The 15193-nt window shown below is 38.8% G+C and overlaps 1 protein-coding gene across 2 annotated transcripts in view; it reads right to left on the bottom strand.

The window, feature by feature from the left end:
• The window catches only part of LPIN1 (lipin 1), a 40295-nt gene extending 26741 nt beyond the window's left edge, over window positions 1–13554 (bottom strand). For both annotated transcript variants that reach the window (XM_009815347.2, XM_059828825.1), the window contains exons 1-8: window positions 13354–13554; window positions 11940–12035; window positions 10335–10669; window positions 9852–9971; window positions 8561–8668; window positions 4033–4162; window positions 1791–2100; window positions 174–267 (exon numbers count right to left, since the gene is read on the bottom strand). In XM_009815347.2, coding sequence (XP_009813649.2) covers window positions 174–267; window positions 1791–2100; window positions 4033–4162; window positions 8561–8668; window positions 9852–9971; window positions 10335–10669; window positions 11940–12035; window positions 13354–13545 — 1385 coding nt within the window. In that variant the 5' untranslated portion in view covers window positions 13546–13554. The remainder of the gene's footprint in view (window positions 1–173; window positions 268–1790; window positions 2101–4032; window positions 4163–8560; window positions 8669–9851; window positions 9972–10334; window positions 10670–11939; window positions 12036–13353) is intronic.
• Window positions 13555–15193: the final 1639 nt, after the last annotated feature.

Here is a 15193-nt window from a genome sequence, read left to right as displayed (position 1 = left end):
CCTTCCAAAAGCTCTAATATTCTTCTCTACAGAGTTTTATTTTCCTTCTGCCTTCACCTCTACTTAGACTCTGAAAAAGAGATCTTATCTTGGTGGCAATGAAGAGTTTGACCTAAATCTGGAAAGTGACAAGCGCTCTTTAAGTAGCGAAAAAAAAAGCAAAGGATTTATACTTCTTGGGGAAATAAAGCGCAGCAACTTCTGGATCCATGTCAGTGAGGTCATCTAAATAGACACCATCAGCACCAAGATGACGGCTTCGTTTGTCTGTAAGGGACAGCACAAATAAGCTTATTAATGAGCATTTTCTGAGTAACAAGCCAGAATTGTTATTACTGTTTAACTATTCATTTTGAGATTGAGAAACCAGGCAAGTTATAACAGTTTGTGAACTGTAGTTGTACAAAATGGTAGTGCCAAAAATTTCAAAACAAGTTGCTCATGTACATTGTTCAGACTTTGAATACACAAAATGGGACAGCAGAGGACTAGTTTTGAGACATGCTGAAGCCTCCCTATCCCAAACAAAACCACTGGGAATTAGAAGTCAATGGTCATTGTAAGAAAACAGCAAAAGGAAAACTTTCTGACTATTTGCATAGGCCTATTATCACAGTAAGGCAATCAGAGCATTTAATCTCCGAGAACCAATCTTCAATCCCCCATTGCAAAAGGGAAATAACACAACAGACTGTAGTCTATATAGTCACAATATACTATAGTCATTAATACACTATAACTGGCTTGTTATGGAGACAACTCACTGTTTAGCACATACAACTGATGTGTTGCGTGTGCACACGCACCATTGCAGGGGACAAGTCAACCCTCCTACTATTTCACTAGTACCAAGAGAGCCATTGCTGTCCTGTTGTTGCTGGTACATCTAGACAGGTAACCACTGTAAGGCCAAAACTTAATTTGGAATTAATTCTAAAACCCACAACTTCTCACTGTCCCAATTTCCAACATCAAACATCAGAAAAGCAATCAGAAAAAGAGACTGAATAGTAAGCAGAATAACACTGTCATTTTTGTCTTTAAAGACAGTGGAATGCATGGGGAAGTGGTTAAGAAACTTGCATGCTTACTGATTAAAACACAGCTGCACAAACTAGGCTTATATAGGGCTTACATAATTATAGAATAATCAGAGCTCTAAAACAGAACATTTGTAAGCAAATAAATTTCATATGAAGACTATAACACTTTTTTATAAAATACCATGGACATAGAGCCCAGAAATTAAGTAGAAAAGCAGATGGAGTTATATTTCACAAATTCAGGACAAGATGTGTACCACACAGAACTGAAATTGCTCATGTGAAACAAAAGCACCTTATTTTATGGCAAATCTGTTGTTGGTGCAAAAGATATACTACAACTTTGTACCAGAGCAGAGAGGTTCCACAATCACCAGCAACACATAACAACTCAGAAAGTAGTCAGAGCAGGTGAACCAACAGATCTACAGTGTGCTTGTACCAAAAAGTGAAATCTCTGAATCTGTCAAACATGCATGAATTTTGAGCAAATTTTGCAGTCTTACTCAAATGCACAGAGCTGCCAAAAATCCCAGACCAAGGAGAATCTTCTATCTTACTATGTGGCTCCTGTGAATAGCCTGCTGCATAGCTAAGGTTTTGAAGGTTCTTTCCAAAGTTTATTTCTTTCCAGATCTGAAAGTGCCTTCAGGGCACAGATTAATTTATATGACAATGAGATGCTTTATCACCATGAAATTTAAAGACAAAATCATACATATAAAAACACAGAATCAACAGCTTTACCTTTCTTTCTGGAAGGGGAATCTGTCTTGCCAGCTGGTTGGGCTGAGCAAGCTGCAGCTTGTTTTGTTTCTTCACTGGCAGGCAACAGTGGTTCAGCTGCTCCTGGAGACTCCATCTCTGGCTTATTTGTCTCAGCTGGTAAGGGCTCACTTTCATCAGCAGTTGCTGCATCTGTTTGTCCAAGGGCAGGCAGAGGAGACACAGTGTTGAACTCCTCTACAGGAGAACTCTCGATGACCCGAAAGTGAGTGCTTTCAGAAGGATTTACATCCACCACGCTGGGTTCCTTTGCTTTGAGCAGAGAACTGGCCTGTGAAGAAAAATAAAAAGGGTGCTATAAAAAAAAGCTCTTAAAAAATGCAACAGCCGAAGTTTAACCTGTTCTGTTCACTCCAGTGAGATCAGATTCTCAAGGTAACCAACTACAGCAGAAAGCCACCACTAACTGAGGTGGAGACTACAGTGTACAAAAGACGTCTCTGCTGTGCATTTGCTTGTGCAAAATTCATTTGTATCTTGGGGCCAGGAAAGATTTGTTCTGCAATGTGCTCTACAGTCTTCATTTCCCACTCACCTGCCTGGGAGCACATCAAAGATCCCACCCTGCCCTCCTCCCGTCCTGCGCAAATCCTAGCTTTTCTTCAGAAAGTAACCCCAACAAACATGAGAAAGGAGCACAGACTGGAGTCCTTACACAATCAGGATGCTCTCAGGGACGAGGACAGGCGTACACTGTCATTCATCTATACCCCAGATTTAGATTTTAAATCACTTTATAGGAACAATTCTAGATCTCTGAGTGTGGGACAGGTGTTCTTACAGAGGGAAGCTGAACTCCTACAGCAGCAGCTGTATAGCTGCTATAACCTTCACATCATAGCAAACAAACTCTTACACGATGATCAACAGCATTCGAAGCATAACTCCCAGTTCAGGTATGGCCAGATCAACTCTGAATAGCTTGGCTAGGGACACAGACAGGGACTGCAGAGGGAAAAGCCTCCAGGAGTAAGATTTGCAATATGCATCAGGCTGTATGACTGGCATAAAAATGAAACACCCAAATCTACTAACAGGAAACCCTAAGTTCTAGACTAGAAATGCCAATTTGAAACTTCTGCCTGGACCTGTGCACTTAAATCCGTTCTCTATGTACGGAAAATAGCTCCCAATTTTCTTGTAATATACATGAGGAGGAGAATAATGCAGAGGTGATGGGACAGCTCATCTTTGGCCTACTAAAGAAAAGGCCAGAGCTCTTCTGAAGCAATTAAGAATTCTGGATTCCCATCCCTGCTTTTGTCACTAGCTAACAACAGTGAATTAAAGATAAATTTTAAAAGTGCCACTATAATTCTATTGCCACCACCAGAACGCAGAAGTCTTCTTTCTGAAAAGGATACCCACTTCCCTGGCCTGCAAAGCAGGAATTTTGTTTCTTTGTACTGTTCCTGACCCCATCACTCCTGCAGTCCTTTCTGCAGAGAAGCCAGCATTCAGCAGAAGAGGCCAAACCCTGCACCATCCCTGCCCCCATAGCTGCAGTACGCCACTGGATCCTGACCTTTATTTCTCACACCCTGAGGCAGGCATAAGCCCTAAGCCTCCCCTTTCCTGTATGAATGCTTTGACTCCATAGCTATCATAAGGAGCCAGCCAGCACCTGACTGACCTGCAGCGTACTCTGCATACGGCTACTGTGCAGCATGGGAGACAATGCTGTTGGCACACGACAGGTCCTGCCATTTAACTGGGCCAAATGGCTTCAGGCAGAAGACAGGCACCAAGCCAGTCGGCTCAGCCAAGAGAACAGCATGTCTGGGCACGCAGAGATACAGAACTGCAGGTGTTTCTGGATGCTTATGTACTCAAGCAACCAATTTTAATTTTTGTGAATCACACTCCTAACACTAAGCACCTAATCTCCATCTAAGACCATTTATGAATTTCAATGATTTACCAAAGGACATCATTGGTTTTGATTTCACATGTTAGTTAAGCTTCTTTTACAAGACTAGGTCTCATTTTCTACTGTATATCATCGGTGTTGAGAACATCCATGGCACAAGGCACTTTCCTGTACCTCCTAAGGAACAAGATGCATATCTCTAACATAAAACGTTGCAATTTTATGTAAAAACAGGATCCATCCCCTCTTCAGCAGTCTGCAATAGAATGAGAACATTTGCCCCATTAAAGCACAATACATGCTAGCAGAAATTAAACAAATTACGTTGGATACCTTTGCTGCCTGGGGTAGTTCTCCCCAGGCCCAGTGCATGTGGGGATTATTCTTCAGTCCACTTCTGTCCATAGGTTTACTGACTAATTCTGAGTCACTCTGAGGAGTAGGAGGGCGTGAACCTGATGGGCTGAAGAAAAACAAACAAAAAATATTACAAAACCAAAAGTAACCACAATGCACTAAAGCACTTTCCAAACTGATATCCACCAATGCAAAGCATTGACAATCTAAATAATCATTAGCAAATTGAAAGCGTGAAAGCGTGGAAAAAAAGTTTAAACAGTTCAGGATCCTCTTAGACTGGCATTGAGAGGTCTCATCCATTTTTTAGTAAGTATTGTCACAGAAGCAGAGTTTGAGAAGCTGAAAGAGGTGGAACAAGAGCACTGGACCTGAACATTTCAGGAGGATTTTTGTTTTCCTGTGTGGAAAAAAGAACGGGGATGGTACCAGCAGCAGTAGATTAATAGATGTTAGTATTGTTATAATGGATGTGAAGTGCAGAAATTACTCACTCGTATCAACAAGACACTTTATCCTGACTAAGTAATAAATTAATCTCAGGAATTCAGCTGATTACTTCCTTCTACTAACTTGTTCAGTTCTACCCTTGGATGCACGTTTACAGGGAAACCAGCAGGAGAGCTATACAAAGAATTTGAGCCCTTCCAGTTCAAAAATATTTAACTGTTTGTTTTGCTGACTACTCAATATAAAATATTTAATAATTAATTAGTAAATTATCAGTTTGTAGCATATTTTTAATGTGGTGAAGTCAACAATGTGATGTCAAGTCAACCATTAATAAATAATGATTCACTGCTTTCAAGGACAGAAGGAAAAATTCTGATTATCTACTCTGCCCTTCTGCATAATGCAAGTCATAGAATTTTACCCAGAACCCCTGAATAAAGCCCATTATTTTTTGTCTGAGCCATAGCATGCCTTTGGTATACTTGTGTGATCCTGATTTTAAAATTACAAGCAACAAAAGAGTCCACAACAAACATACCATTTGACAGATGAAGGAATCAACACAATGTGATTTTAAAAGTATTTTCAAGTTCTAAGGATTCAAGAAATGCCAGGTGGGATTTTCAGCAACTTCTACATCTCCCTCAGACAAATTTGTAGGTTTTGCAGTATTTTCCATGCATCTAGAGCGTATTGAAACCTTGGAAATCAGGAAATCTCAACAGGCAATAATGCTTCTATTGCTGCTTTAAGCCCAAAACACCTAGATTTAAGGAAGCGTTGTCACAGCACGAGTTAATCTGTGCATTACACACATTTTAACCTTCAAAATACCTACTGTTTACTTAGAAAAAACTCCAGTCTGGGCTTTGGGGTATGTGCAGCCCAGGTTCACTTACCCAGTCAGATGACCTGAGAGAATACAGGCACTGCTTCAGTTTGGGCTAGAACCTCTGCATTTTGCAGTGAGAACACTGATCGGGGCGGCAGGGGGGACCTTGCCTTTTCCATAATTTTCCCTGAAAATACAGTTCCCTTGTACACACAACTGAGTGGGGAAGAAGCCCAGGCTGTTACTCAGCACCAAGAACCATGATGTATATTCCCAGACACACACAAGCAAGTGCCAGAAATATGGCACTTGCATATGTGTGTATGTTAAAACAGGCACAGTTCTGCTCTGAGAAGCTTTTGCTGAGAAAGGCTGCCCAATGATGCATGCATACGTCTGGGTTATTGGTTCAGAGTAGATACAGCTACAAGTATAACCATGGTAAGTTAGGAACAGGGTAAGCATCTAATCCCCAAAATACTACCCACTCTCCCAAAACAAAGTACGCAAAACACACACTATCTACTGAACTTTCGACACAAGAACAATGGAGACATCTTAATTCTCATTCTATAAATACTACTTTTCTATACAACAAAATATAAGGATTTAGTCATAACAAAATGTTACATCTTCATAATTCTTTTCAGTTGATTTCTCCTTGTAGATTAGTGTACAAATGCTAATATAATCTCAGGGTAGACCAGAATTATCATTGCAATCTCATCTTAATTTAAAAGGCCCAAGACCAAATCAGACTGCAAACATGCATCCACAAGGCAAACAGGAGGTAAAATATTTTGTTTGTACAAAAGGATGCAAAAGCATTCTCATTCCTTATATCATCTGCAACATAAGCTGGAATTTTCTACGCCACCCACAAACATTAATGTTGGCGGCATCACGATAAGAGCTGGTTTTCCATTACAGAGAAATGGAAATTATTCATATGCCATATTGTTGTTTAACACTCAATAGCTACTCTCTCCAACTAATATCCTTCTGGAACAGCAACAATAATCTCTGTAGTTTATGGACGCAGATGGCAATTATACCTAATACAGTCCTGTTTGTATACTTCCTGTTTGTATAGTTCTGCGTCCATATGTAATGCCAGATGTCGTTTCCTTTACCTGCACTGGGACTATTTTGGCTGCTATTCACTTAATACTATTGTCACCAAAGTAAAATGAGACTGAAGACTAATAAAGCTCACAATCACATTCCTTTAATTTTTTTTAGCTCGGTTAGGTCAAATTAAATCCTGAATTAATGTTACACTTGCTCTAGGGGTCAATAAGGCTGAATACCAAGACTGTGTAGGATTTGTAACCCAGTGACAGTATCCTGCAAATGCATCCATGGATCAGACTCAAAATGGGTTCTTTATTCCTTATACCACCAAGACATTTGTCTTGGGCTGAACTATGCCTTGCAATTCTTCTGTCCTTAAGTTAGGCACTGACCCAGCCCAGCTGAAATTGTCTTGCCTTACATAGATTGCTGAGATATTGCAGATCAAACTAGAGCCACCGATCCTGTCAACACTGCACAAGAAGGAAGGGACACTTCAGTTCAGTCATTTAGATCAGCATATCTGATTTGCATCCCATAAATGCTGAATATTTGTGTCACAGTCCTATGTATTTCTTAGCGGCTCTGATTGCACTGAATGTAATCCAGTGTCAAAGAATAAGGAACCTGGCCTGTATCTGGCAGCTCTGCAATAGCAAACCATGCTGATCTTTGCAGTGTTTCCCACTGAAAACAAAGAGAGCCCTGAGAAAGCAGCAGTGTGACCTGAGAAAAAGTCCTGACTTGACTGAGGCCGAATAAACCGGGAAAAGATAGTCAGAAGGAAAGAGGCCTACCTCATGTACATGTCACAACAATAACTGAGAGCCTCTGAACCTCCTTTGAGGTGGCCATAATAGAGTTTCTTATTTCACATAGAGGAAAACAGTTGCAGAGACAGAGAGGGCCTTACTCAGACAAGTAACTACAGCACTTTAGCTGTATATCCAGACAGCAGGACAGGTGAACTCCAGAGCAAAGTTCATGGAGTCACAGAGAGCGCATCACTGCTCCATCCCAACCTGTGCGCCTGCCCTTCCTTCCCATGAAAAACACTGAGAAGAACAGCCTTGAATGTCCCAGGATCTCATCTGGACTTGGTGCTGCAACATGGTCAGGTTAAAGAGGGCAGACCTAGAAGCTGGGAAAAACCTCAAGATTATCAGTTTTGATACAGCCTTAGGCACCTAGTATGGCATCTATGTTGAGATAAGCAATGAGCAATTTAGCTTGATTTATTACTCAAAGCTTCCCCAGCATTAATGGAGAATTGTAGAGGTCATATTCAGACACCTACTTTAAATTTTTTAACTGAGTTGCTGTGACTTCACTCCACTGACTTAGTGGAGAGAAAGGGCCTGGCTGCAGAATCTTGAGACATCTCGAATTTAAGGAATCGTAAAAAGTGTCCATATCCATTTTTAGCTCTTTAGAAAAGAGTTCGCAGTCAGAGGAATCCTATGCTACAGCAAAGGCTTAAGTCTAGGTCTCCTAAACCTTAGACAAGATGCCTTATCTGTTGTGTCATCACTACTCTGTAAAATGCTCCCCCACTGCAATCCAACATACAGAAAGTCTTCGCCTCTGCCAAACCAGGGAACAAAGAAAGAGAAGTTCTCTTTTGGTACTGGGCTCCTCCCATTACAAGTTTTGCAATCCTTATTGCTCACTTAATCTAACACCTTTGTTTTGCTTTTACTTTTGCAACCTATGCACAAGCAAACAACTCAGGTAAACCACAGGGCAAAAATGTCATTAAAACATATGCTGACTGTAAAAAGCTACATGGAAATGTCAATCTTTGGAGGAATCTAAGTTTTCACTAGCTAAGTTGTTCTTTTTTTTTTTTTTAACATCATCTTAATCAACTTCAGTTTTAAACCAGCTTTTCATTGGCCTGATTTTATATTAGCCATCCTCATTCAATGGATGATTCATCAAGGTTACTTACCTCCAGTCAATGCCCACAAAGAAGCAAAGAGGGGTAGTGGTTTTCAATGGCACTTTCTTTCTAAGTATCTTCGTTAGCAATGAGCGTGGTTACAAGTTCAATGAAGTTCACGTACTATTAATGTGTTAAAAGTGTATTAATGTGTTAAAAGGATTAAAGAGCAGCCCAGAAAAGAGAGAGGACAACTGTTCTACCTGTCTGGAGGAGAAAAGTGAGAAGATTGTTGAGGACAAGAGCTAGATAGGCCTCCGTCTGCTGGAACAGTGAGAAGAGAGGATTGCCCTGTGCAATCTATAGGCTTACTGCACAGCACAGCATGTTGGTAGAAAGAAAAACAGGGTGTCATTATTCACAAGTGCTGATTAACATAAGCTCTTTGTGCATTAGCTACATGAATGCTGAATTTACATCTAGAGTTTTCAAAATCCAGAATACTGCAATCAAGAAACAAACAGAACATACAGTTCAAAAAGTCATTGAAGGGGCAGGGTATTGACACATGCTATCAACAGACTGGTGAAACTAATTGCATTAAGCTTTTCAGTCAGTGGAGAAGGTTTCTTCCAGAATGCAATTCAAAATATTTAAATTAAGCCCTAGCTCTGAAATAACCTCCTTGCTCTCCCTTCCTCTGCCCCTCAACTATAGAGGCAGTATATAGAGAGTAGACTTCTTAGGATAAGGTCTTGTGAATATTGCTCCACCCCAATAGTCCGCATGAAGGATGTGGGGCACATATGCACAGAGGGATCACACACACACAGAGACTTCATTGGAATTCAGAGACTTCACTGGAATTATAATGCAATGCACATGAAGCAAAAAATTGTCCCTGTTTGACAGTGCTCCACAGACACAAGAAAGGAGGTCCAAACTGATCTGTTTTGACATCAAAGGTATACACATGCACAGAAATACACATACAGGAAAAAGTAAGCAAATTACTGTATGTGTTCTTTTCACACAATAAATATTTCATGTCTCTCAAACTATGCAATTCAATAGATTAGCTTTGAAAGGGACACAAAAAGCTCATATTCTTGTCCATTAAAAAAACCCCTTACTTTTAGACACCAATTCCAATCTTGCAAGTTCTTAAAAGGATTACACCCAAAGTACTAAAGATTTATATACCTGCATTCTCTGAAGTCCTTACAAGGTGTGTGCATCAGGCAGTGATTCAGATTTCACAAAACGTTCATCCTCTCTACAGTATTTATATGCAAACAGTGACACTAACAGATATAAATATTCTTCAGAATTTGTGGACCTACATTTGTATGCATGCATTTGTCGAATCAAGGACAAAGCCAACCTGAAGTTTTTGTACACTATCTGATTTCAAATATAGAAAGCATTCATTTAGTAGTTGACAGTGACCATGTCAGATACCAAAATTTTTAGTAAGACTTCATATAGCACTAGCAGATAAGACATTAATGGAAAAAGGAAGATTATTTAGAACTGTACTATCGGAAAAAGTACCTTTGAAGAGGTGACCATTCTCCATCTGAATGGGGGTAAGATGCAGACTGAGAAAATGTAGAAACTGCAGGAGCTTTTATGTCAGATACATCATCAACAAACACATCTGGAACAGGGATCCTAGGTATAGGGAAAGACATGACGTTTATAAACCATACTTGATTACTGAACTGTCATATACTTCAGATAACAAAAAAACCCTACTGCAAAGTGAATTAGTATAACCTGAACTAAAAGGAGATAAGAGAAATGTTATCTGATTCACACAGCATGATGGAGGATTGTTCTTACGTTTTCAATGTCATTTTCATTATTTTTGTTACTAACATTCCCAACAGTTTTCTAGCCTAAAGCTTTTTCTTAAAGAAACATGTTCATCAGCCATGTGTACTGACTTAGACAGAAATTACTGTTAGAAGGTATGGAATGGAACATTAACCCAGCAGTAGGTTTCCATTACATATCTCAATTGGACTGTGATACCTTGAATTGTCCAACGGTTCTTTTTCTTCCTCTGAGCTAATCTCTATAGGAAACATGTCTTCACCTTCTGATGTGTCTCCATTGTCTTCTCTTTTTAAGCTGTCTATTTTATGGGTAGACTTCCTCCTCTTTTTCCTCCTTTTTTTCACAGAGCTACAGACTGGAGATGTTTCAGTAGAAGGCTGGGATCCGTGTGCTTGGGGTGGTACTTGTGAGGATGCACTGGTGTCCAGGTTTCTTATCCTGTCTACAGAGTTCCTCTTCAGCTGAGCTTCCATTAAAGCAGTTCCCTCAGACAGAATGGGAGATGTGGAGAGATGATAAGGAATTACCTCCTGAGAAAGAAAAAATTCAAACCATGCAACATATTAGTTTCTCCACCAGTCATAAATCTGGTTCTAAAATCTCTGCACAATTGTCAAAATCTAAGTCATTTATTTCTCAGAAAAGCAACAAAGATTAGACGTCTGGATGCTCAGTATGATCCTATAGCATATGGAAATGGTTCCATAGCTGCATTTCCTTAGACAAGCCAGGAACAATACTCTTTATATAGAGGATCCTCTGAGCATCTAATATTGGCCAGGTTATGGCATAAGTCTCTATTCACCTGATGCTAGATACAGAGCAGAAACAAAATCCTAGTTTATAACCTGAACATTTTGTAAAACCCAGTTCTCCTTCACAACTCAGATGACAGACAGTAGTCAGATAGGTCAGCAGTTTATAACTAGGTCACACAAACATCCTCCTATTCAATCATATATATATACATCTCCAGACACTCATGGAAGTATTTCTAGCAATTTTCAGTCACCAAATAACTGTTACCACACAGAAGATTTAAATATAAAGATCAGAAGATTTAAACATAAAGATATAGAGATGAATACTGCACATGCACACAGCTCTCACCTGAAACTAGTAATATCGTACTCAATATAAGAATTTGGAAACTCATCCCACTCTGGACAGTGACAAAAGTTATTGGGGATATCTGAAGAGAAATGCCTGTAAAAACCTTTTCTTATGTTACATTACATGTGGACTATTCAAAATTAGTGTGACCATAACTTATATAGATTAGTATTGAATTACACAGTTCAACAGCAGGCATTCACATTTAAATATAATTCCACATGAATAATAATTGCAAGGTCACGTCTTTGGCGAGTACCAGAGTTACTGTGTGCACAAATGTTTACAGGGCATGCGCACTTTTAGTGGCAGTCTGCTGAGTGCATATGTTCAAAGTAAAGATTTCTGCAAAAAACAGGTCCATGGGCACATTAACCTCTGTTATACACATCTTTGGAGCATGTGAACGCTGTCCATGTTATTTCTGTTCACACACTGGCATGCACATAAACTATGATTTATTTTTCAGTTATGTGATTACCTTCTTTAGATTTTTCCAGATCTCAGCAACTCAAAAAACAAAGTAACTGCATAGTATTGAATTTCCATAGCAGAAAATTGTCCAGAAACTTTCAAAACTATGAAATGGGTAAAGGTCTATTTTTCAACAAAATTCCTAAACTCAAAACTGACTCTGAAGAGCAGGCATTGACTTTTTAACAAACTAAAATTAGTTGTGACTCTTACCTGATCATTATCCATCTCCTGCACAAAAAAAGCCTCTCCATTGTCTCCTAGTTTCATATGCAAATCTACAGCCTCTCCATTAATTTCTATGTCAACCTGGAAGAAAATAATTATATTCTCATACGAACAGAAAGTTATTTTAGGTGCACAGTTCCTTTTCAGCTATCCTACCACTGTCATTGGGCAAATGCTTCTCAGGGAAGTATAGGAAACCTTCTAATAAATACAAAATAGTGAACTTCTCTGTTTCTGTCCTCATCGCTTCACAAGGCCAATTGTCAAACTGTTCTTCTAACTCGTTCAGCTCATTGCTGTCTTGCTCCTCTACTCAGGAAGGTTTATAAAAGGTTATATAAAGTTCTGAATCTTTTAAAATGTAATTCTGAATGCTTCACTCACCACACAATCTTTTTGTTCTTAATTCATAGCCTAATTGTGAATTGTGCAAGAAGTACTTCCACATGCAAATTCTTAATATGCTGTCTTTCAGATTTATTAAACAGACTTCTCTTTACACTATGAGAAGCACAAATAAGAAAAACTGTTTTACACTCTTGATACAATTCATGTGTCTATTTCTTCCACACATTTATCTCACCGCTATACAGCCCCAACTATTTCAATTTCTTCTCAGGAGGATTTTTCTCTTTGCTTATAACCGTTCTTGCAACCACCTCTATTTTCACTGTATTTTTTTGGAGACTTGGACAAGTGTACATTTATGTTGTATTTCAGGACACAGTATACTATCGGCACGGTAACATTTTCAACTTTTACCCATCTTAAATATTGGAATTCCTTTCTGATTTATGTAAGAACTGAACAATGTCCGTGATGACATTAGGATCTTTCTGCTGAACAATTATAGCTACATTAGAACCAAGACTGTATGTAGACAAATTATTTCCTAAAATAATCTGTCATGCATTACTTGCTTCGCAACTGATTCATATTGCCAGGTCATTCAGCCTAGTTACATTTATCTCAAGGTCCTCGCTGCTTTTTCTAGCTTCAATTAACCTCACCATTCTGTTATCTGAAAACATTACTTCATTATTACCTTCCTTCTTGTAACTATCATTGAACATGTTAAACAAAGGGGTCTTAATACACAGTCATTAATGAAATCTAGTATAGGCCCAAATTAGCACATTCAAAATTTTGCTTTCTTGAAAATAAATGTTACAAATGTCATGGCTTGTTTTGTTTTTATTATAGTCAATGTCTTACAAATTATGCTTTGAAATGCAAGAATCAGTAACAACCATTTTAACTGAACCTTGCCTCAATTTGGGCACTTTACAAATAGTTTCTAAAGAAAACCTTGACTAGCATACCACAGAACATTCAGTAATGTTCATGCCATTAGAGTTAACCCACATACAGAACATATCAAAATTGTCAATTTTCTTACCACTTTCTCCCTAGAACGTAGAACTCCCATTTTCCCAAAGCGTACATGGAAAGGGGAACACTGAAGATTTCCATCTGGCTGGCGTACAACAATTATATCTATACATCCTGACAATGTGGCTGGGTTTAGTCCCTTATAGAGCTCCTTCACAGTTACAAACACTTGCCCGGCTAACTGTCCAACGTAATTCATGGTTTGGACCTGAAAGGCAAAAGACAGAACAAGTAAGATTTTGTTCCCTGCTTTATATTTCAGAGACATTTGAGAGACAGAGATTCCAGTAGTGAGGTATTCTCCTGTTTCACAAATTAACAACTTCACATAGAATCATGATTTCCCACCTAATTTATTTACAGCCGACACATGTTTGTAGAGAGCTATTAAAAGACAAAAGCAAAAGAGACCTTGTAAGTCAGAAAATTGTAACAACTTTCAAAAGTTCATAAAATCAGTTGCAGTCAAAAACACTGTAAGACTTTTAGAGTCTGCAGCTCATAAATGTCTCCAATCATCTCTGAAGAGAAAAGCATTACTTCCAAAATAACATCTCCTCCTATCATTTATTGTGCCCTCAACACCAAATATACTTTTCTCATGTATTTCTACAGGCTTTTAAAGGCAGGGCAAGTGAATGGTTTTAAGCAGATCTAATTTTCCACTACACTGAAGTCAAAGACTGTTTTCCCACTTTACAGGGATTTCTCCCATCAAAAAATTATTATAATGCATATACACAATAGATATGCACTAAGGTTTGACAAGCAACCTTCAATCCAGAGCATCTGAACTTTAAAGTGCTTCCTAATGCAACTTCACCATTCTTGTTTTAAAATAGCCTTTTAGTATCAGCAGATTTATTAAAAATTAGGCATGTGTTGACGGTTGAAGTGATTGGCTTTATTTCCCCTGCTGCTGGATTTATTTAGTATTTCGCATTTAGTTTCCTGCTTCTGCTCTGTTAATGCACATTGTGTTTATGATCCATTAATACCCTTAGTACCCTAGATGGGACAGCATGCATGCTTAGGCATACTTAAAAGTTCAAAAAGTCTTTTAAGGCCTCTCAAAATATTAATGAATTTAAGTAGATACCTTCCTGAACAGTACAGATTTTCAGGACTTCCAATGTCTATTGTTTTCATTATTTTTCCAACACCTCTTGCAGACTCCAAGATACTGATTTCAGCGAAGACCTTGTACGCTCAGTATAAAGCATATGCCTCACACACAAGTTCTTTGCTAGGCTGTACTACATCACCTGGACGTCAATAAGAGAGACACTTGCAGGGCAGGCAACGCTAAAACTCCCATTGATGGTGATTAGAACACAACTGAGCTCAGAGTCTGAGAGACAGTCACTGCACTGAGCTGCACGGCATGTGTTAACCAGCATCATCTGCTACAATAGAGACTCTCTTTCAGCTGTGTTCTTTCATAAACAACAAAAAGATATAAGCGTGAAATGCTGTAAAAATAGCTCCAATTTTTAAGTGTGATTTATACTTAGAAACAAAAAACTATAAAAAGAATACAGTGAAAGCATTAAAGTAAAAAATTGGAAAGTTAGGAAATGCTGTAATTAAGGCTGGTCTCTGCATACATAGCTGTTCTAATTAATTAATGATCACCTGTGTTTTTTTCCCAAAAGTCCCTCCACATAGGGTGGACTGAAGCTTTGCTTTCTTCTCTGTTTCTATTGCAATACACGGGTATCAGGACACAAACCATACTCTGAAGGAAGAATTATTTGTTCTTTTGGGCTTTATGATAGTCATCACATTGCTCCTGAAAAGCGATGATGGTCTCCCCATCTGACAACTGGGGAGCTGAATCACAAAAA

Source organism: Gavia stellata, chromosome 2, assembly GCF_030936135.1.
Source record: "Gavia stellata isolate bGavSte3 chromosome 2, bGavSte3.hap2, whole genome shotgun sequence".
In the NCBI taxonomy this organism is placed as follows: domain Eukaryota; kingdom Metazoa; phylum Chordata; class Aves; order Gaviiformes; family Gaviidae; genus Gavia; species Gavia stellata.
Note: the sequence above shows the minus strand (reverse complement) of the source record. Positions and strands in the feature narration are given on the sequence as shown.